Below are 23,761 nucleotides of genomic sequence, written 5' to 3' on the forward strand. Positions count from 1 at the left end.
ATGATGACTGGAAAGCCAATTTCAATAGCTACTTTTAGATGAAAAAATTACTGAAATTGATCAATCTGTTCAAACAATATCACCATTTAAACACAATGACCCTAAAACCTGTCTCGTCCAAAAAATGCGATTTCAAGGATCATCGTCGTCACATTGTCTTCAAACATCACCAGCGATAAAATCTCAGTTTAAACGTTAAAAATATTCAACAAAATCCTTTTGAACTTGAAGGCTCATCTTTTAAAGAAAGTAGATATTATAAATCATATTGTTTGCCTAATCAGGGTTTTTAAGAAAGATATTGTGTATACAGTTGGTGACAGTTGTTGGAACAAGTATTCTGTGTCATTTTCTTTGTTGTTCCAAACAGTCAAAACACACAATAAATTGCTTTTTTTTTGGACGAGACAGGTTTTAGGGTCATTGCATTTAAATGGTGATATTCTTTGAACGGATTGACCAATTTCAGTAATTTTTTCATCTAAAAGTAGCTTATGAAATTGGTTTTCCAGTCATTATTAATTTTGGTGCTACATATTTTATTAAATATGAAATATATTTTTGGGGGGTTTGGGTTCCGCTTTTTTTGACTCACCCTGTATGTTTTACAATAGGGGATTGGGAAGAAAATCCTTAGATGCAGTGCATACAATGAACATCGTGCTAGGATTTGGCATGTTGTTTAAGGAATTTGCTGGAGAGAAGCAAATTGTGACAAACTGTCTTGCCCATGGACACAACCCCCCACATTGGACCCGAAACCCACAAATCCACAGAATTATCCACAGATCTTCGCAGGGTATATATTTGTCTGGCCTGCTTAAAAAGTTGCCATATCCGTTCATGCCCCAAATACACAACTGCAATTGATGCCAGGGATCACGCAACCCTGGGAAAAAGTACAGTCATCGAGATATAAATAGACAGACCGAGACACCCTGGAGTAAAACCGCCGCAAATTAGCAGGCGTTTGTTTTTCGTACGGACAGTCACCCTAGTGATCCATTTTCAACTGTAAATTTGCAAGAGAAATGAATGATACTGAGCTGCAAAACTGCTTATTGAATACAGAGTGAGTAAAAAAAAAAAACGCATCCCAAATGGCGGGACCGATTTTTGAATGAAGTTTTGCCTGTAGCACTTTCAAAATCTAGGATATGAAAGCCCAGTCATTAACCCTAACTCCCTAGGCCTTTTTGCTAGGATGTAGCCTCAATCCTGCAAAATCCTCCAATAGCCCTCATGGAAAAATAGCATATAGCCTCAATCCTGCAAATTCCTCCATTATATGTAAGTAAGATTTGAGGCTTTGCATGGTGGAGATACAAAATAATGAAAGGTTTGCGGAAACACCATGTGCGAATAATTTCTCAACTAAGAGAATGGTTCTGAAAAGAACCAGAGGTATAAACTCGACGTTCCGGTCAGTATGCTCATTCTCCTGAAGACGGTCAGAGCATACTGACCGGAACGTCGAGTTTATACCTCTGGTTCTTTTCAGAACCATTTTCTTAGTTGAGAAATTATCCGCACATGGTGTTTCCGCAAACCTTTCATTATTTAAATTCCTCCAATATTTCTTGAATATGGTCCGTGGAAGGGTGACCACTGCCTGAATCCTGCAAAATCCTGCAGCAGGGACTGTCAATATGTTGAGTCTTGGCCAGTGACATCTTGGAGCAGTACGGAGGATTTCAAGCATAATCCAGGCCTTTATTTATGCATGGCTGAGCAAAAACAACACAAGTTCCTGCCCAAGACCTTGACAAAGTGCATCCTACGAAATCAGTAACGCACTTTTGCCATGTAACCTCAATCCTCCAAATTCCTCCACTTTGGCAAAGAGGATTTTGAAGGGTTCAGGGCAGTTAGGGTTAAGCTTTCTTTTAGTACAAATATCGTTCAGGTTGCTCATGTACTTTTCAAGTTACGGCATTTTGAACACAAACACTATTTTAAAGTTTTAGTTCATTCCAGGAATCACAAAAAAACTACTTCAGCAAAACAAAAACAATTCTCAATTGTACACATGAAAGTTTCTAACCAAAATGCTTAGGGGTTAGAGTATCTTAAAATGTAGGATGCCATGGTCCGGTGGTTAACTGTGTTTGACTCATGTACGATGGTGCGTGGGTCTGAACCCTGTCAGGAACATGGTGTTTGTGCCCTTGGGCAAGACACTTAACTACAATTGCTACTCTCCACCCAGGAGTCAACATGTAAATGGGTACCTGTGAGGGTAGAGGACCGAGTATGGGCTGATATCAGCTGTCGTGTGGTCCCGTGGCCTGATGAATGGGGAATAATTGTATTTGCGCTTTCAGATTGTTGATACAAAGGAGAGCGCTACAAATGTCACAATTTATCTTCCAAAATAAAACTCCAATACACAGACCAAGCATTTCATTAGGCACATCATTTAAAATACAGGTACTGTTCAGTTTTTAAAACAAAACAATAAACAAACTCTAACCGTACCCTCCTCCCCCAGAAAAAGATTAAGAAAACAAGCCAAAAAACTAAAGTTCAGTGTTTTAGGCCAAAAAAAAAAAGTCTCCGGTTTCTGGTATGCGCGCGCGTCGCCGTAGCCATGCGCGTCGGCAAAATGAAAAAGGTTTTTTTTCAATGAAAGATGATGTCTCAAAACCGCCAAACTCACTGGTTTGACTGGAATCCTGCTGCTGCACAATTTTAACGTGTTTTTGGATGGGGTTATGATCGAGAATAAGCTTTATGTGGCCTCTCTGGACTCCCATATATTTGCACTAAGTTTAGTCGGGCACCATTTGCAGTCATCAGCCGAGATTTGAGGAAAAAAAAATCAGGTAAAAAAACAAAAAAACCACATTAATGGGCAAGCTCCATACCAGAAACCGGAGACTTTTTTTTTGGGCCTTATACTATCACAGCAAAAATACCAGTACACATTTGTACACTACAATGTTCGATATTAACATTTAAGGCCTACCCTGGGATACATTGTATACATTGATGGGAAACTACATCAATGACCACAAAAAAGCTGGAAATTATATTAGCGCAAGGCGTGACATTTCCATCCTCGGCCGAGCGTAACCACAATATTAAACCCACTACGTGTGCCAGCGCCAAGCTTACTCAAGCCCAGCTGAAAGAACATTTCTTTCTTTCCCATCTTGGGGAGGGGGGGGGGGGGGGAGAGAGAGAGAAGCAACCTTGAACATTCACGACCTTATTTGATTAAATTGTGGCACTTTAATGTTATTCCCATCTGACTTTTGAGGAAGACATTAATTTGGTTCTGTTTAGTTAGTATTTTTTTTGTGTGGTTTGTTGTTTGAGGTTTCTGTTGGTGACGAAAGGATCTTGGCAAGTTGCTGGCTCTCTGGCGCTGGGATCCTGTAGTGCAGTGAAATGTGATCAACATTTCTTTACTATCATGATGCCCATATTTAGCCAGCTCTTCTGCAGTTTGTTCACACATGTGTACATGGTGTATGTACATGTATCTGTACATCTTGCCAAAGGAAATGTACTTTGCAGAAAGGTTCAAAATTACATGTAATGTGGAGAAAGAGGGATGTAGGCCTACATACATACGTATCTGCAAAAAAGGTTTAGTAAACAAGTTTTCAACAACAAAAATTTCAAGGACAAAAACATGATGTATGGGAGGCGGGGGTTAGTCAGAACAAGTCTTACAAAAACGTCTATAAAAAACACGACCAGATTTAAAGGGAAAATACAACATGTGCAAACATCAAAAAATTAAATGATCAAATTATCACAAAATACGTTACTGGATTGTTAGGGAATGACAGTCCAAAGCATCCTTTAAAATCGTGGCTCCTGGTGTGCTGACATTTTCAAGAAAATCTGTATTTTTCCAACGCTGGTCGGCCGACCAGCGTTGGAGAAAACTGGCGGGTTTTTTTTAAACTGTTCTTAATTTGTCATTTTTAGTTATTTTGAATTTTCTTTGCAATTGATTACACACTTCTGAAGGGGTTCAAGCTTGCTAGACTGATTCTCTGACCTTACAATTCCCCAAAGTGTATTAATTGCTCTGTTTCATCTTAGTGGGGTCAGGGAACCAGACTACAAGAACAGGATAGGTTTTCTTAGTTTTTCCAGCATCTTCAAGCCCAAAACATGAAGCTAGTCAGTTTAACAATATTTTCTATAACATACTAATCCTCCAAATCCATTTATTTTAGCAAATGTTGTCCATTCCCTTTAATTCAAGAAACAATAACTGTGTACATGTCGTCACCGTTTTGACGAAGTGACACCTCCCTCCAAAACCGAGATTTTCTGAAATCTGAGATTTTTTAATATTCTAACATTTTATGATGTCCTCTACATGATTACCAAATTTCGAGACACAACATTCCATCGTTTGTTAATTACGCTAATTACGCTAATTGCACAAAGTGTTGAAAGTGCTACACACTAAGTTTGCCGTTTTGACGAAGTGACGGATCTCTGTGTCACTTTAGTCTCATTGATTTTATAAATCTGAAGCCTCCACGATTTGTGTTTTGACGAAGTGACGCATCTGCGTTCTAAAATGTATCAATTTTGTATACGCGCACGCGCTGTGTACAAACACATGCCTCATTCTTGTGAAGTAGCTGATTTTCCGTCAGACGAAGTGACAGATATCTTTAGTGATTAATATCTTTTAATTAAAGCACGATTTTTATGAACAGAGAGAATTGTTTTTGGCTATTTAACGCCTGGGCTATTGTCTAAGTTATATATTTTTTCAATTCTGGGGGAGAAATGTACACAAAAATGTATACTGAAAAAAATCCACCAACTTCAAATGCAATTTTCTCACAGATGTGTCACTTCGTCAAAACGGTGATGATGTGTGTTACAAATATTGGTACCGGTACAGCCTATAAAATTCTTTAGCTTGTTGATGGTTAGGCCCCCCCCAAAAAAATTCGGTCTCTGGTCAGACCAAAGTTCCGGAATTGACGCGGCCACGCGGCTTTTTTTTTTTTTTATTTCAAGCTTGGATTGTACAGACAAGGTGGGGTACTGTTTTGCTTTTTTGGTGTCCTCATGTACATTGGTGTCCTCCATAATTTGCCTTGGTGCTTTTGATCATTTGCCTTGGTGCAATTTCCCATTCCTTGGCGCTCTTTGGTAAAAAAAAAATTGAGGAGGTGCGGAAATAGAGGGCGCTGTTGGAGCTACCGCGGAACATTTTGGAAAAAAAAAGATCGACGCTCATGATTAAAATCGACGCGTGCGCTGACCAGAAGCCAACTTATTTTTTTTGTTTGCCTTACCGATATAAATTTAATCCACCTTGAACACAACCATCTGTGGGGTAAGCTGGAACGTGGTATGGGGTTAGTTGAAACATGGTATGGGCATGGGGTTAGTTGAAACATGGTACAATGTGAAATTCCAAAATGACTAAATAAAAACTGTGTTAATTATTTGGGTTAGCCTTATGCAAAGTTTAAAAGCACAGAAAGTTGTATACTTGGCATGAAGAATAGAAACACATTTTACAACCTAAATGCATTGAGCATTCAAAAAATACCTTGGGTACAAGAAATGTGGAACAATTGTCAAGATTTTAATGCATCATTTTTTTAAAAGTGCATCCCATACTTGCATAGCGTATAATTTGCACTTATTTAAATAATTTCTGTTGCCCAAAAATCAATCAACATAAATTGTTGGGTTTTTTTCCTTAAAAAAAAGTGTATTTTCCAGACAAGTTTCTCACCAAATCCACAGGCACGGTTGCACTGATTTGCACGCAAACATTGTGCCAACATACTGAGCACATTGCGCGAATTCATAGAATTAATGCATACGTCATCGTATAGTCGGGAACCATTATGGGTCGATGTGGTATTGATACCACAACGCTCCAGGCACCATGCGGAATGCAATATATCAACGTATAGTCGGGAACCATGATAAGTTGATGTGGTATTGATACGACAATGCTCCAGGCACCATACAGTGAGCGCGTGTTGTACAGTACTCATGGTCGTAAAGTTTTTAAAGTTCAAAGTTTGACATCTAGCTGGCATGGCAAGGGTAGGCCAATTATTGCATTGTTTGTTTGAGCACTCAGTCAACTGTATTAAAGCTATAGTCCATCATTTGCAGCTATCCGAAAAGTAGCTGGCGTAATTATTGTTGAAAAACATACTTGGTTGAAAGATAGTAAGGGGACTAAACTCCCTGTGAAATTATTCTTTCTGGCAAGCTTTCATTTTGAAGTAATCAACGAAAGAAGGCCTTTCCAACGGTGCTTCTTAAGACGCACCGTAGGAAAATTTAAATTAGTAGTTCGTTTTGTTATTCGGCGAAGCGCGCGCAATCATTGGCACTATAATTCGTCGGATCGCTGCGCGACATCGCGTAGCTGCAATCGGCTCAGCGAGAACGTGTCTCGGACGCTGAATTCAGGCGCAATTCAAAACATGATTCAGCAACTTTTGATTTGAAATTGAGATCCTAGAATGCTGTTTTTCTCGGAATATACAGCTGAGGCTGAGCTGAAACTTCATTAGGTTAGTTGTTCAGTACCCTTCTTTAGATTTTGAGCACTTTTGTTGCTTCAAACGAACAAAATGTACAAATTACAAATGATGGACTATAGCTTTAAACTGGTCTGCTATAAACTTTGAGATTCATTACCCTTTTTAAATTCTCGACAAAATCCTAGGTCATTGTACAGCTGACTATGTAGTTTTCATGTTTGTTGTGTCTTCTTTTAGGTTTATCTGACTATTGTCCTCTCAATTCACTTTGAATGTGAAGAAGTGGTATTTATAAAATATAAAATGTAAATTTCCCTCCCGACCAATTTTTTTCAATCTTGAGTGAAAATCAGTGTTGACTGGCCTTGACAACTAACCTGAAGAAGTTCTAGTTCAGTGAATGCTGTATATATTCTGAAACAACGATATTCTGGGATCTCGATTTCAAATCCAAAGTTGCCAAGTCAGGCCAAAAAAAAGAATAGTTTTGCTTCTGGTTACTCGACTGACCCTATTTTTAGGCTGCGACCCTAAAAATTCTATTGGCAATTCCAAAACAAACAAAAAATATTGACTGAATAAATAAAAATAAAAAAACCTGTTGTCTTTTCTGTCTTCACAAAATACCTCACAACAACCCTTTTGCGTCAAAAAAGTGCTTGTATTTTTTTGTTTTCTTACTTACTTTCGCTATTTTTTTTTCAAAAGAAACCCCCGTTCTTTTTACAAATTCGCATTTGCAACTCGCGCCCTCGCGCGCTCGACAAGCAATTTGCATACACGCGACGTCACAGCTTGAGGTCATCTCTTGTCCCATTCAAAATGGCTGCCATCACCAGACGTTTCACGAGTGCATATGGACTCCAGAAAGATTGAAGAATATCTCGGAAAATGGAACATCATTAGACCTAAGCATCCCAGAAGTGACAGGTGAGACATCATAGAATACAACCATAAGAAAGTAAGAAACTGAGAATGTAAGAAACTGCCCTGAATTTTTATGAAAACTTCGTCCTCAGTAGCGCGCGGTACCACGGTGTGTGGCCAAAGGTTCAGCGCAGCATACCGACGGCCACACTAGTGGGGGGAAAAAATTCCATACTCGGACGTCACTTTTTTCAATTAATTTTCTAGCGCCAAAAGTTACATCTTCTATGGTTATTCCTCCACTTTCCCTCCTCTACTCTCACCCTCTCCTTTCCTTAATTTCTATTTATTAATCAGTCAGTTACTTCATCGGGATTCGAACCTCTGACGCTTGCTTGACACACGAGACTCTTAACCGCTAGGCCGCGCACGATCGCTGTTGCAATAATCAATCTTTGGACGTATTTGAAGTATCCATTGAAATAAACTAAATATTCATGAGAAAATAAATATTCATAATGACGTATTGCACTATCATTGGCAGGCTCATGCGACGTCATGGTTGTTGATGTCACGTGTATAACGTACCGCTGTCTTTCAGCCACTACAATCAGTTTTGACCGGCTGCTTCAAGTTAGTTCTGCACGACGTATGCATCCAAAATGTGCTCTAAAAACACATTTTGAGTAACGAAGTGGCTATCGTTACGGCACTCGTTGTTTAGCGCCCTCTACGATATTTTTTTGATACGCACGCGGGTATATAATTATTTGTTTCTCCACGTTTTATCGAGCAGTGCGCCAGCTCAGCCGATAGAGGGTAGGATTTTGCACCGCGAGGTTGCGGGTTCGAATCTCAGTTTTGCACTCGAATTTTTTTCCTTTTCTAACCTGAGGCTTTGGAGGATTTTTTTTAAAAGGGAAATAAAGTCCGAATTTCATAAAGTTCAAATTCACTTTTTTCCTTCTAATTTTATATTTTCTTGTCATGTTTTTTTATAAAAGTTGCCAGGTTGCAGTCTACCGTAACGATAGAAAATGGGAAATGCGTTACGGCTGCCGTAACAATAGCCACTGCGTTTGAGTAAATTGTTTTCACCTTAACACAGCTTCCTGGATTTCTCTTGGTTCAAATGACAAGGTGAGGTGACAATTAATATGTTTGGCAGCAGATAAATTGGCATCCGAGTATGGAACTTTTTCCACTGCATTGCGGCGCCGGTATCAATGCAATGCAATGCCAATGCACGGTATTCGCAATCGCATTGACACTGTACTGACACAGTGACAGCCGGCAGTCGATATGGTCAATTCTCGGAAAACATGACATGGAAAAACGTGAACGTAACTGTCACCAAAGCCCGTTTTAAAAACCACATGTGAGGTGATGATACAACTTACCTTAATCCCAAAGGCCTTTGGTAATCCACAAAGAACAACTGTGAGTTCTCTTTAATCAGGTTTTAAAGCCGTTTACTTCCGTAAGTTGACTGTAAATATTCGAATAATCCCAACGCCTTGCGAAAGACGCCATCTTGCGTACAAACTGCGAATAACAAGTGCATCATGGGAAATCAGCGCTAAAAATAGTCATGGTTGAAAAAGCTTTCACGTGATTCAACATTCCCCCCTAACGTAAAAATTGGACTTTTCCACACATATTTTAATTGTTCAAATTTAACTATAAAAGACACATTTCTTTCCGTTAAATATTTAATTTTTGATAACCGTATTCCAAGGAGTTTTTAAACTGCTTTAGTTTACCTAGGCTACTCAAAAATGAAAAATTGTGTTACAAAGGATGTTCCATTTTATAAAGAAGGGGTGATTTTACATCGATTTATTTGAACGAGTAGTTCATGTCAAAACACAGCAAAGATGACTGTTGAACGCTCATGCTTGTGAAATGTAGGGTGGGTATGAAACAAAATCTGGCTCATAATTACTGGGTATAATATTAGAAATATATAATGTGATTAATGCAATGCATTTGTAGTATTTTGTCACCCAAAATGGAGGAGTGAGTGCACATTTTGGGGGATTTTTTTCAAGTTAATGTACATTTGGGGGGGGGGAATCCCCATGTGAGAAATGCATGGTGGAGTTTCCATAACCTGATAATGATATACATGATATAACTGTTTTCTGTATAGCCGAATTAATATTTTGCAGTTCTGTATAGTTGATTCCACACTGTTGACATTAGATATGTTTTGAAATGCACCTAAAATTTAAGACAACAACCATGACAACAGCTGAAGATCATGACGATTTATTTAATTTTTCTTTGTGATTCATGGACAATGATGGATGCATATTCACAAACACATTACAAGGGCTCAGCCTCAGAGTGAAATGGGAGGAATATTATCGCAAGGTGAAATCTGGACTTTTCCATTTCATGAGGCGAAGCCGAGTGAACTGGAAAAGTCCAGATTTTACCGAGCGATAATATTCCTCTCATTTCACAATTTAAAGCCACTCAATATTTGTTTTATTGTCATTTGATATATTTGAACTTTTATTTCACTACAAAATTGATGGGAAATGTATTTCTCTCTTCCAAACCACCCCTTCACGAAAATGTTTGAACCCCACTCTGTAGCGCTGGCTCTTTGGAACAATACGCGATACGCGCAACGCTGAACGCGCACACCAGCATGCCTTTGCTCACAAATACCGCGTCTTGGAACAAGAATGATCCTAACTGTTCGATAGTATTTCTCATTCTCCATGGGCAGATAGTACTTTTGGAGGCCCGGCGTGAATGGGAGTAATGACGAATGTCACGTGATGTGAGTTCCACCAATCAAATGACAAGGATATGTATGTCGGTTATATAATGGAGAATATTTTTAAACGTAGTGGCTATAGTTACGACAGTCAACTGTCTTGTTCCCTGACCTGACAATAATCAAAGTCAAGATCTTTGGCTCTTGGACCGGAACAAGACTATATAATCATCCAAATGGTTCTCGGAGTTTATTTCTCGTTAACCACTGTAGCGCTGGATTATTTTTGCCAAAAAAATAAGATTTTCGCAAAAGGCAAAATTTTCCAGCCACAAAACGAAACGCCACAAATACTGATTCACAAGAGTTATTTCAGCAGTATTTGTACGATACTTTTAGCCAAAACTTCAATGTTTCAATACTCCGGGACGTGCACTGGAGTGTAATGTGCCTATCAATTGTTCCATCCCCCCCTTTCTGTGCTTAAGAAATGAGCACCTTAACCACTTGCCATCGGGATTATTGTGGGCAAAAAAACCCCACATTTTTTTCGAAAGGCAAGATGTATTGGCCAAATTTGTAAACTGAGGTCAAACACCACATAATACTGACTCTTGAGAGTCATTTGTACAACATTTTTACGATACATCTCACCGTAACTTCTCACCCTAACTTCGTATTTTGTACTACTCCGAGGCCCCGCCATGGAGCGATATTTGCTACAATGACAGGCTGTGTTCTGTGGCCAAGTTCAAGTTCAAAAACACGGTGGTATAAATCACTGTTAACAACTGCCGTGTATACAGTTTGGTGGTCTTGGAGATCGAGGATCTCCATACTTTGGTCAGTGAGAACAGAGCAGACCAAGCTTGAGCTTTTCTACACTCGATGTCATGAGCTGTGTTGGTGTAGGAGCCCATCCTCCTCTACGGTTGCGAGTCCTGGACCCTGACCAAACAGATCTCTGCGTCCATTGATGGCACCGTTCAGAACGTTTCTTGGCAACAACATCTCCCTAACTCTGTTCTGTATGGTGCCCTTCCCCCTATCTCCACCACCATCAGACAGCGTCGCCTTCGGCTAGCCGGTCACGTTTATCGACATAATGAGCCAGCTAGTCAAGTTCTCCTCTGGAATCCTGAAGCCCCTCGACGAAAAGGTCATCCCAACATGACCCTGAAAAACATCCATCGAGCTAGAAACTGGTCTGAGTGGTCCATCTCTTTCCATCACTATGCTCGACAGGGACAGTTGGGCCCAACTCATCAAGTCATCATGAAAATGAATGAATGAAGAAGAGAAGATACATGTCCAACACTGGAGACCTGGGGAAAGCTTGACGATTTAACCCGTCATCCGCCGGGCTCCTGCGAATACTCGTCCTCCGACATTAATTGCGTCCAAGGCCGAGTATAAGACCAGTCTTGAATCTTCCAGGAATGATCATTTTTTCTCTTTTCTTCCTTTTTATTCAGAGATGCACAATGACGCACTTGCCAAATTTCTTGTTGCAATCTGTCGTCACGACCGTGTCATCGTGGACCGTTCTTTGCATGATACTCTGCGTTCAAGTCACGCTCGAGTTTAGTTTCGGGGATGTGGCCCGATTCGTCAGACATCCTTGGTGTGTGACCGAGTGTTGCACTGACGAAATTTGGATCAACCGTTCAAATTCCTCAGGTAAGTACAGGTATTTCACTTGTTTTAACTTGTAATAATTATAATAATAATAGTAGTGGGTATTTATAAAGCGCACATATCCACCAGGACTGGTGCTCAAGGCGCTACATCATTATTACCCCTGCTCATTGGGCCCATGAAGTACCATCTCAGCTCCCTGGGGAGTATACAGCTTGATGTAGCCTGTTAGGCGCAAGGAAGCTAATTCAATCACAATAACCATCTGTGCCCTCACAGGTAGGTAGGTACCCAATTACTCCTGGGCGGAGAGAAGCAATGAGTGACAAAGTGCCTTACCCAAGGGCGCACGCACCATGACCCCAGGCTGGACTCGAACCCACAACCTGCAGCTTTACCGCAGACCACGAATCCAATCCATGAGGCCACAGGTTATTTTTGTTAATAATGTCAGACATTATAATGTATGTTATCAGTCATCCAGTAGTAGTAGATGATCTCTTAATTGAATCGAATACTGGAACTTACTTTTGCAACTGTGCGACGTTGCGTCCGAAACCATCAGACTTTGTTGCAACTGTGCGACGTTGCGTCCGAAACCATCGGACTTCGTCCGACGAAGTCCGATGGTTTCGGACGTAACTGCGCACAGTTGCAAAAATAAGTTCCAGTATTCGATTCAGTTCAGAGATCAATGTCAGACATTATTCAGAAAATTACAAGACAACGGGACTCAAACTTTAACACAGGATGGAGAAAAGTTGTCACGACCTATGTGGGTCACTTCCTCCGCGGTCGAATGGATGACGGGAAAGGACCAGTGCAATAGAAGGAAGGCCTCTTTAAGGACCAGTTCTTTCCCGCCGCTTCTTCGTAGCTGAGGAAGTTGTCTTGTTTCAATTTTTTTTTAAATTTACATCACCTGGCTGTCTCTAAATCTCCATCAAGTTAATGTCATCATTATCATCAAGTCGGCCACAGCCGGGCTCCAATACAACTACCCCACTCACTCCGGTCCGTCATAAGGGTGGCAAGCTCGCCGGCCGTCTCCACTCCAGTGTCTTTCTTCGGCACCCCCACATAGGACATAGCTTGCCTACCCCGCCTCTTCCTGCCGTGTTTCGGTTCCCACAGAACCACCTGATTGGCCTTGAGCTCAGGGTGGGCGCTGACAGTGCCCTACAAGTCGCATCCGGCGTGCCGCTATTTGGTCACCCACCCTCGGGAGGTCGCTGACAAGGACCACATTGGTCACTTTCTCCGGCCAGGAGATGCCAAAGCTGACCACTTTAATGTCAGACATTATTTAAAATTAGCAATTAAGTAGAGACATCGACTGAACAATTGACCAGTGATCAGTTATCGAATAGTTACTTTTTATTTGTTGCCTGACAATATAGTACCGAAGTGTGCCGCGTATTCTGGTTCACGTGCATAACTTAACTTAAGTTTGTGAAGACATCAGCGCACGAACCACCGCGTGAACCAAAACAAAGAACTCAGTTCTGACAGGGTTGACTGGTTCCTGCCTTACTTTTTTTCAAGGATCCACTATTTAAGGGGAAGAAACCAGTCGGTTTACATTTGATGGGTCTGTTTGCAAAAGCTGCCCCAAATAAAAACCTTTTTTTCAGAGAGCTGTAGATGCTCGGAGCATTTAAAGGTACAGTCCATCATTTGTAAAGTAAAGTCTGTCCCGAGCCAATGTGGCTCATCAGGCCGGCGTTTATCTCCGGTTTCAGTAGCATGAAACCACTGAGAATATTTCTCTTCCCCCGGATGGGATGTTAGTCCATCGCAGGTTACTCCCCAGCTAATGCCGGTACCCATTTATACTCCTGGGTGGGGAGGGGCAAGTGGGGTGAAGTGCCTTGGCATCATTTGTAATTTGTGCATTTTGTTCGTTTGAAGCAACAAACGTGCTCAAAATCTAAAGACGGGTGCTGAATGTGATGAAGTTTCAGCTCAGCTTAAGCTGTATATTTCGAGAAAAAGTACATTCTAGGATCTCGATTTCAAATCAAAAGTTGCTGAATCATGTTTTGAATTGGGCCTGAATTCAGCGTCCAAGAAACGTTCTCACTGAGCCGATTGCAGCTACGCGATGTCGGGCACTGATCCAACGAATTATAGTAAACGCGCACGCATATGCGTCGTGTCAACACTTGCGCACTTCGGTGAATAAGAAAACAAACAGCTAACGGAAATTTCCAACTATGCGTCTTTAGACGCATCATTGGAAATGCCTTCTTTCGTTGATTTTTTCAAAATGACAGTAAGCCAGAAAGAATAATTTCACAGGGAGTTTAGTTCCCTTACTATCTTTCAACCAAGTATGTTTTTCAACAAGAATTACGTCAGTTACTTTTTGGATAGCTGCAAATGATGGACTGTAGCTTGAAAGGTCCATATTTGTAAGGAAATAAAAATGATTTGTTGTAAAGCACGGAAAGTACTTCTTTATGAAACCATTTCCCATTCATTTTTAAAGGATTGCAAAAAGCCTTGAAATCGCAGCTGTTCGGTCAGCACTTAGTGACGGATCATGTGGTGGCAGCAGTCGAGGCTCATCTCACCGACAAAGACCCCGAGAGGCCGCTAGTCCTGTCCTTCCACGGCCGGACGGGCACCGGCAAAAACTACGTGGCCCGCATGATCGCGGAGAGCATCTACAAGAAAGGGATGAACAGCAAATACGTCCACCACTATGCAGCCAATAAGCATTTTGCCCATGAAAAACGTTTAGACGAATACAAGGTATGATATTGGCATCCGGTTTGGAGCGTTGTAGTCGAGTACTATTATCCGAGTACAAAGTGCTGTCGAGTACCAAGCTTGCAAGTACCACTCGCATCGTAGTACTTTAGCTCTAGAAGATAAGTACAGGTACCCGAGTCTAAGTACTGGACCTTCAAGTACAAGTTTCGTAAGCCGAGTCCGAGTACTTGGACTTGCGAGTATGAGTACTTGGACCTCCAAGTACAAGTAGTTATTGAGTAAAGTAAAAGTAAAGCTTTAGGCCATCAGCTTGGGGGTTTGGTCAGTATCAAATCAGGGCATAAATGATTATAGTGCGCATGCGCAAGGCATACTGCCCCTAGAGTGGTAACACGCATTTTGATGGACATTTTGAAAAAAAGGGTGATAACCGCTGCAATGCTATCACATATTTTCCAATGCTAGAGGTATATACCTTGCCAAAAATCGCTATGATGATTATTCCCCTTATTTGATACCGGTTGCCAAAATTTTCGACCGAGGCTGATGGCCTACTTGTCGCGAGCCAATGGCCCATCAGGCCGGCGTTTATCTCCGGTTTCAGTGGCATGAAAGGACTGAGAATATTTCTACTCCCCCTGGATGGGATGCTAGTCCATGGCAGGTTACTCCCCAGCTAATGCCGGTCTGGCTAATGCTGGTACTCATTTGTACTCCTGGGTGGAGAGAGGCAAATGTGGTGAAGTGGCTTGCCCAAGGACACAACATGTGACCAGCAGCTGGATTTGAACCCCTGATCCGCTGATCATGAGTCACGAACCCTAACCACTGGGCCACACTCCCGCATACTTTATGGAATCACGGTAAATCGAAGTTCCATTGCACGGTCACACGATTGGTGGCTCTGACCGATCAGATGACAAGGATTTATTCAGGTTTCGGATAAAGCAATTAAGTAATGTTTATGAGTGCAATGGAAAGAACAACTCCATTCAGTGACAGATGGAATGTTCCATTCCACTTTGAAATGGAGCATTCCACCTCATGAAATTATTCTTTCCATTGCACTCATAAACACCCATTATTTATATAATATTGAAGATGTGTGCTGTCATTTGGATTTCCTTATTTTTGTATGGCCTTAAAAATTTCAACCAACTACTCAGGGCAAGTTCGCGCAAGGACTATAGTTAACCATTGGTCAACTAACGCTTGCCCGAACTCTGTCTAGTCGACGATGGTTAACTACGCTAGTCGACTATTTGGAACCAACCTACTGGGGCTGGTTGCTTCGCTGGTAACCATAGCCGCGCGCGTTCATAACGTACAGCAGGGAGCCAGGATCCAGACGTTTTGCAATGTCATTTTGACCAGCGTTCGACTAGAGACGTTCGCACTTTGCTATTAGTGCGCAGGCGTAAGGTACGTCACAAATCAACCACTAGTCGACTAATGGTCCTTGCCCGAAACTTGGCCATTGTTGCAAGATGGTGAAAGTAAATTGTCCATTTGTTGTGCGTAGAGTCTCCTAAGATCCGAGGTGGCGGCCTATACCTACAGCTGCCCGTACCAACTCTTCATCTTTGACGAAATCGAAGACATGCCGGAAGGGCTCCTCGACTCCCTCAAACCGTTCATAGACTACAACGTCCATCTAGACAATGTGGACTACCGTAAAGCCATCTTTATCTTTTTAAGGTGAGTTTTCTGCAACATCAGTAACGTTTTACAGTTAGAGTGCCTCTCCCTACGTTTATTCAGTGATCTATTGATCACTGAATGGAAAAGGAGCAAACCCGTAAAATCTGTTTCATATTGGCGTGGTAGGGTCGGAAAAGCATCATTCCCCTCCCCCCCCCCCCCCCAAGATTTTTGTGTCCTGAACAAAATGTTGTAGTTGTGAAGAAATAAAAACAATTTCAATGAGGGAATAATTATGTTCTTGGCCAACTTTAAACAAGTACCTTTAAAACCGTGGCCTGGATGCAGATAATGGCCCAAGCTGAAGACGAGGTTCATTCCCGCAATCCAGGCCCCTAGAAGGTTTTAAATGTAACTGTTTAATACCGGCCAATCACTTACGTATTTCCATTCATAAATACCTTTTGGTCAAAATTCAAAACAGGTAAAAACAATTTCACAAATTTCAAACGATTTTGTTCGACAACATGTTTTATGAAACACCCCTCTGGCCATGTCTTTGGTATGTGCCTTGTGCGAATAATGGTAAAATCTTCCTACACATGTGTATGGAAATTGGCGTGCGTGCGGTGCATACAGGGCGATTTGGCGCAGAACACAGCTTGGTTGTACCGCAGTTTAAACCACCCACGTGATGGCTCTCGACCAATAGGAATGGGTAAACTGTCTCAGGTATTTATGAATAAAACTGAAATTTATATAATGGGCATAAAATCACACATATGCACATTGTGTACACACGTGTCACTATGCAGGCAAGATTCTATTGCAAACAGCGCCACCCGGTGTGACATGATGTCAAGCCCTGGTATCATAGCACGATGAACAGGGGTAATAATTGTGAAGCGCTTCGAGACTTTTGTAAAAAGTTCAAATACAAACTAAACGAAAACCCAAACCAAATTTCATTTCGCAGCAACACAGCAGCAATGGAGATCACCCAAAAGACCTATAGTCATCTGAGCGCCGGCGGCAACCGGGAGAAAATCACGCTACAGGAGATGGAAGAAGTCATTGAGAAGACTGCGTACAGCGCAAAAGGTAGTCTAGGTCCCAGACTGTTTTGCCGTGGTAGAGGGCGCTATATCAACAAGATGAATCAAGTCACGTCTTAAGCTCCAGACACACATTCATGGTTTTACGAATATCCACAGTTTGAAATTTGTGATAAACTGTGGGAGTATCGTTTTCATCCTTAGTACCTCCGTGGTTATCCGTCATCTTTTTTGGGTATGAGTGGAGGGGCTACGGTAGTTTTAAGCTGTTCAAAACTTCCGTGGTGAAACGTTACAAAAATTGACCCGTAATGTAACCGTGGGACATCCGTAGGACAACCGTACTAATTGGTAGTGTTATTTATGGCTATTCGTACATATTCTTGGAGATTCGTAGCTCATTCGTGGTGGAAATCTCTACGAATTCGCTATGAATGTCCTACAGATATGCCCGGATGAGCTAGGGTTCTGCTGAGGTTGTAGTACGAATATCCACATTTTATTCGTAAAGAAACCTTGGTCATCCGTGGCCCAATCGGCGTCAACATCATTATTCTAGTAATATTGTTGATATTCTTTACCAATCCATCCATATTCTTGACAAACCGTGGTGTATCCGTAGAGAAACCATAGTACAGTCGTGGCTATCCATCCTGAAACCGTAGTGCATTCTTAGAAAGTCGATTTCTCCACGAATCTCGACAGTTCATCATGAACCGTGGATATTCGTAGCTCCAAACCCTGTCCCTGGGGCGTTAGGATCTGTGACACCTACCGGATGGTGCAAAAAGAAGGAAACCCACTTTTGACGGCAATTTTCACCTACTTGTTGAGCATATTTCAAAAATTCAAATTAATTTTATTAAAATATTGATCTTTAAACATTGTGAAAAAAAATGATTGCAAATGCATATTTTGTCTCTGAGATATATGGTAGTTTGAAAATATCATGTGCCAAACCTGTTTGTCCACGGACGGCTTTATTCCATCCCCTTGACCGAGCTCCGGGACTTGATTTGAAGACAAAACACTACATTAGACTTACATGTACATATGGACAACAGTGATTTTGGTGACTTGTATAAAATTAGCATAATAACGCTTTTCTTGCCATTTTTTATTAAGATTTTTTTCACCACGTATAGTTGAAGAGCTATTCACTACATTATAAAAAAAAAAGTTCAAATTATAAGTTAAGTGAGTAGGTTAAAATTCCTGTCAAAAGTGGGTTTCCTTCTTTTTGTACCACCCTATGAGAAATTCAAGGCTACCTCATTGTCACTTCCAAGCTATGCAGTATGTCCCCAAAAAAGTGTCCGCCTTGTTTTTTTAAAGGCGGGCCTTCAAAAGGACTTTGTTGAATATTTTTAACTTTTAAACTGAGGTTTTGTCGCTGGTGATGTTTGAAGACAATTGTGAAAACGATTCTTGAAAGCGCATTTTTGGACGAAAGAGGTTACACGGGCACTCTGTTTAAATGGTGATATAGTTTGAAAGGATTGAGGAATTTCAGTAATTTTTCCATCTAAAAGTAGTTTATGAAATTGGCTTTCCAGTCAGTATTATTTTTGGTGCTGCATATATTTTTTAAATATGAAATATATTTTTTGGAGTTTGGGTTCCACTTTTTTTGACTCGCCCTCTAGGTGTGTATCAAGTTGCCAGAGTCTGATAAAATTTCTTTAAAATTTTCGAAATTCTTCTTTTATACATTGGGCTTTTTTTTCTTGCAGGTGCCTTCAACAGAAGTCGTCTAATCGACAGCTACGTCATCAGTCACTTCGTGCCTTTCCTTCCTCTCGAAAGACAACACGTGCGAGAGTGCGTGCGAGTCGCACTGCGTAAACGCTCTTTCTCTCGGCGCCACATGAACGACGCTATCGACCAAGTTATGGACCTTCTACAATTCTGGCCCGAAGTTAGCAAACTGTTTGCCCTCAAAGGGTGCAAGAACGTGAACGAAAAAGCCGCGCTTGTTGATCACCAAATGCGAAAAACAGAGTTATGAAGCTAGCCTAGGTTTTATATTTATTAAAATCATTTTGATAACTATAGGTAGTAGACTCAACTCTATAGAGTCTTGGCTCTGTCATTTCTAGTACACAAATGTAACATGGTTTGAGGTTGGGTAGTCAATATTTATATCGATCCCAGGTATTGGAAGTTGACAGGCTATTTCCTGTGGCGAAGTTGAGAGAACTAGTTTGTCAACTTCCAATTACCGACGGGATCCCATATCGACTATCCATCCGAAATAAACCATGTTGTATTTGTGTTACTGTACCTCAAACATATTTAGCAAAACTTCATCAAAGTACGCTTGAGGCTTGGTGAAGCATTACTGTGCATGTGCCACCATCTTGACATGTAGCTAGGGCTGTATTCGAGTGTGTGCGCACACTACCCCTGTACAGTTGCTTCGTCAAGCACATGCGCATGTGTGTTTACCCTGTGCGTGTATCCTCGTACGTGTTCTACATAACTCCTGAGGACCGACACACAAAGGGAGAACAACAGATCCTTTCAGTCCTCGGGAGTTGGGTCTTTTGTTGGAAATGGTCCTCTGTAGTAGGTTCGTGTGCTGAGTCAATGGGAGAGTGTTATATTACAGGGACAAAGGGAAACACAAAGCATTGTCCTCGGGAGTATAGTAAAACAAGAGTGGCTTCGCGCGCACTTGGTAAACAGCAAAACTAGCGGCTGACCTGTGACGGTGATTGGACCAATGAGAAGTTTTGGGTCTAGATTATGAATATGTATGAGGTGTAGTAGTAAAAACTATAGACCAGTGCAATTTGCCCATGTTCTGCGATGACTGGGGTGGTTTTTCAGCAGCACTGGAATGCCGCAAAAATGGTTTTGGTATTTTGCTCAGTGCACTCACATTTGGTGACGTGTTTAGACTTTTTACGAAATGACATGCGACGGGGTGCTTAGACCAAAGGACATTTGCCTGTGTATTGGCATACGCCAAAATTGTGTAACACCCCTCCCCCATTTTGTTGTCTTTTGCCCCTGGTTTTTGTACATAAATAATGATTATTTAAATTTGCCATACTGTAAATTAGTATTAGTATGTGTAGAAATAGTCACTTCAAAAGTGACTAGTTTTTTTTTATTAACAGCTGATTAAATTGTCAAATCAAATTTTTTGAGCATGGAAGGAAAGATGTCAATTTCTCTTGAATTGACTAGTAACAAGGCAAGATGTATAAAGGGTATGTTGCTGAAAGTGCATTTTGTTTTTGTATTTTGTCATTCCAAATTTGTTTTTCTTTTTAATTAAAGTGATGTAAAATTTCAGGGGTTTTTTTGTGCAAGATTTTTTTTGTGAAGATGTTCTGTCCATGGTCTGCAATGAATGAGAATTTTTTTTTCCAGAAATTGTCAACACATTTTTTGTTTCTTCTTTTGGGCATCTCCAAAACCCCTGAAAAAAGGGTTTTATATTGTGGGACTTTTGAATACAATTTTGCATTGTGAGAAGACTGGTTCCCAGTCCACTCCCTACATTAGCAATTCAGATAGATGGCAGGAACCAGTCTACACTGGGCACGTATTTTTTGTTTAATGGCTCACTCAAAACTGATAACTACATTTACAATTGAAATTAAACGGATAACAAGGATGGTACATCTTTAAAATTGTGAAATTCTTTTCAATTAATAATACATGTAGTGACAGTCAACAGTACGAAAACTATAATAGGTAATTTTAATGAGATGGGGGAAGCTTAACTTTTTGGGGATAAAATCATTTTGAAATATTCTTTTGAAGACCTACCTGCCTCAAAAAAATGAAAAATCTGTTGCCGAAAAAAAAAATTGATAGAAGAATACGAAGCAAAATATAAAAGAAAACGAACCATTCAAGTGCCCTCTTTTTCACAGCTTAAAAAAATAACTAATTAGCTTTTCAACTATAAAACTTCTTTCCAATGCGGTAAATATTTACTAAGAACATCTGTGAAAATGGCTACCGAGTAGAAGTCAGAGACATCAGCACGTACAGTGAACTTCTAAGAAGTTAACCAAACAGTCCTTTTTCAGGACTATTTTCCAAAAGGATAAATGGCCATTGTGGCCAAAAAATAAGTAAGGGAAAACAACGAAATTAAGCAACAAAGATTATAACATTAAAGAAAGCAAAACTACCCTCATCCCAAATTTCATTACAAAACATGACAATTGAGACCGCGGACAGATTGAAAATCGGCTCTGTTTTGAATTGGCCATAACTCAATAAATATTTACCCGATTAAAAAAAATAAATTTTGTTGTTGAAAAGCCAGTTAACTATACTCTCCAAATAGGTATCGATATTTGCGTCATTTTTGTAAAGCTGTGAAAAAGAGGACCCGCCCACCATCGCGAGAGCATTGAACTTTTTATTGATGTCACTTCTCCCTTTTTTTATAACGGCCTTTTTTTAAGCTGATGACACCACATTATCACAGGCTGGGGTAAACAGTTGTTTTTCAGACTAGGCTCAATATTAAAAAATACAACTTTTTTATACATTGGCTGGAAAAAAGTTGGGGATTCGGTGGCGCGGTTTTTGTTTTTGTTATGTTGGATCGATGATGGGTTTAGTGAAGTGCGCCCCCATGCAGCCATTTCTGACTAGGCGCGCCGCATATAAGAAACTTTTCTTAAAATGTGCACCCTCTTGCAGATTCGAAGTATACCAGTCAATTTGTCCTGTTGACATGGGACAAAATTGAGCCTTCCTTGTTAATATTATTGAAACTGAAGCCTGTGGTGGCCTTTTTTTTTTTTTACCAGCAGTCTATTAATCAAGTTCGGAGAAATAAACGGGGAAAAGAAACTTGGGGACTACCTCCATGGGCAAACTCACCAAGCCACCTCCCCCGTCCCCGAAAATTATGGGAATAAAATAGAATAACTGTCAACATTTTCCAAAGAATTTAATGTTGTCACATAAATATGATGAATATGATCATTACACCTGTCATATATTCATTTCCGATCGATAGCATGTCATCCACATATTTCTATTGTTATGTTAATTATACCTGTACACGCTTCATTTGTGTATGCGGTCTGTGTGTAGTTTGTCATGCGTTGAATGACGTGCCGTAAATATAGTGCATTCGGTATACGCAGTACAATACATGTAATTCGTGGGTGCGAAAGCACAACCGACCAAGCCCTTTTTCGAGTCCAAAAGACACTTTCTGATCGGAGTAAATGCTCTAAAAGGTGACCATGGGAAAGGATAAGTACCAAGGAGACGATGAGAATGCAGAGATGAGTGATGCCCCTCCGCCAGGGCGGACGCAATCCAAAAAGTTCGGTGAGTATGTTTCCACTTCGGGAGAGTAAAAGTTTGCGTGTGTGGTGTGAGTTTGTCGGCCGTGTGTTGGGCGTTATCGACCCACTGTCAATCGGGTCAGCGCCCGCAGAGATTAGTTTACGCAGTGGGCGAGGTGGTCTTTCATCTTTGGTATTTGGCGGGAGGGTTGTGGTTTTGGACAGCACGGATGAATGACCTTGACATGCTCGAGTTGGGAAATAACCTCATTGCACAGTGGTGGAAAAGTTGTAGGTTATTTATTGCAAATTTGTCCCGAAAGTAGTCTTAAGTTCTTTCTTTATTTAGAATCGTCAACTCACGTCAAGTTCAATGTTTCAGTTAATTTTATTGTTCACGTACTACATGTATTTCTGCTGAGAAATATTCTACTGTAACATTATGTGTGGTCTTTCATAATTAAGTTTAACTGCTTTGCGTAAGGATGCATATGTCTTGTCACTAAATTTTTAAAGATGTATTTTTTTTGTTGGTCAAAGTCCTCTTTCAACTTTCAGGCTCATTGAGCAAAGTTATGAATAATTTCATCCATGAGTGATTGGGCACTATTAAATATTGCATTCGCCGCCCACTTTAATATTACAGTAGGTGTGGTTGCTCAGCAAAGACGGAGGGCCATAAAAAAAAATGTGACCCCCCACCCAGTCGGCCCCCCCCCCCCCTCCCCCAATTGGAAATTTGTTAGTCCTATATGGATCGTCTACACAAGGATAATTGACTTCCCAAATTTCTGGTAACATGCGTGATACGGGCCTTCGCTGGTCTTGAGTGCGCTTGCGCAAGACTGCAGCAGAAATTCTGACAGGTTTCAATAAGATTTGTTGATGCTCTTCCTTCATCCGAAGTTTTTGTTACTTTTATTTTTTCTGTTTTTTCCCCCAAAAATCTCCTGAAACTTATAATTATATAGTATAGGCCTAGACACAAAAATCAAATTTCAACTCCTCCCCTAATTTTAATATTATCATTTTGTTTTAATTTATATTTTGTTTTAATTATGGGCTTTTAAGAAAGAGTAATATGATTCCACTTTGCTGAGCCCTAACCGCCCCAACTCCATCAAAATCCATCCCCCAATTTTGGTGGATTTTGGGGGACTTGGTCCTGCAGGACTAAATATTGATGGAGTATGATGGACTTGGGCCTGGAGGCCTAAAGCAAAGCATGCATTGGAAGCAGTGTGATTGGTGGATTTTGGGGGACTTGGTCTGGTACTGGTATTTAGACAGTACAGGGAGTTGGAGTTTAATGTGCAAAACTCTGTTAGACTGTTAGGC

The 23,761-nt window shown here is 40.7% G+C and overlaps 3 protein-coding genes across 7 annotated transcripts in view; 2 read left to right on the top strand and 1 right to left on the bottom strand.

The window, feature by feature from the left end:
• Positions 1–8,904, bottom strand: part of LOC119720730 (centrosome-associated protein 350-like) — a 41,332-nt gene extending 32,428 nt beyond the window's left edge. For all 3 annotated transcript variants that reach the window (XM_038190549.1, XM_038190550.1, XM_038190548.1), the window contains exon 1: positions 8,768–8,904. The gene's annotated coding sequence lies outside the window, so the exon portion shown is untranslated. The remainder of the gene's footprint in view (positions 1–8,767) is intronic.
• On the top strand, positions 8,649–20,783 carry LOC119720731 (torsin-1A-like). Of its 3 annotated transcripts, none has more exons than XM_038190551.1 (6): positions 8,649–8,807; positions 11,574–11,778; positions 14,228–14,493; positions 15,977–16,152; positions 17,072–17,196; positions 18,884–20,783. In XM_038190551.1, exons 1-6 carry the CDS (start codon positions 8,754–8,756, stop codon positions 19,156–19,158), a joined length of 1,101 nt encoding a protein of 366 aa, XP_038046479.1. In that variant the 5' UTR covers positions 8,649–8,753; the 3' UTR covers positions 19,159–20,783. The 3 variants fall into 3 exon arrangements, with proteins under 3 accessions (XP_038046479.1, XP_038046480.1, XP_038046481.1); XM_038190552.1 differs by lacking the exon at positions 8,649–8,807 and adding an exon at positions 9,191–9,279; XM_038190553.1 differs by lacking the exon at positions 8,649–8,807 and adding an exon at positions 9,235–9,274.
• A 1,449-nt stretch (positions 20,784–22,232) lies between these two features.
• The window catches only part of LOC119720100 (choline transporter-like protein 2), a 44,136-nt gene continuing 42,607 nt past the window's right edge, over positions 22,233–23,761 (top strand). The window contains exon 1 of the mRNA XM_038189634.1: positions 22,233–22,466. Within this exon, the coding sequence (XP_038045562.1) occupies positions 22,379–22,466 (88 nt within the window). The 5' untranslated portion in view covers positions 22,233–22,378. The remainder of the gene's footprint in view (positions 22,467–23,761) is intronic.

This window comes from Patiria miniata, unplaced genomic scaffold (genome assembly GCF_015706575.1).
Source record: "Patiria miniata isolate m_02_andy unplaced genomic scaffold, ASM1570657v1 HiC_scaffold_9, whole genome shotgun sequence".
Classification (NCBI taxonomy): Eukaryota; Metazoa; Echinodermata; class Asteroidea; order Valvatida; family Asterinidae; genus Patiria; species Patiria miniata.

Coding starts and splice junctions, on each gene's coding strand:
- LOC119720731 (XM_038190551.1), top strand. CDS start 8,754: ATGATACAACTTACCTTAATCCCAAAGGCCTTTGGTAATCCACAAAGA. Junction 8,808..11,573: donor GTAATCCACAAAGAACAACT/GTGAGTTCTCTT, acceptor CTTTTTATTCAG/AGATGCACAATGACGCACTT. Junction 17,197..18,883: donor GACTGCGTACAGCGCAAAAG/GTAGTCTAGGTC, acceptor TTTTTCTTGCAG/GTGCCTTCAACAGAAGTCGT.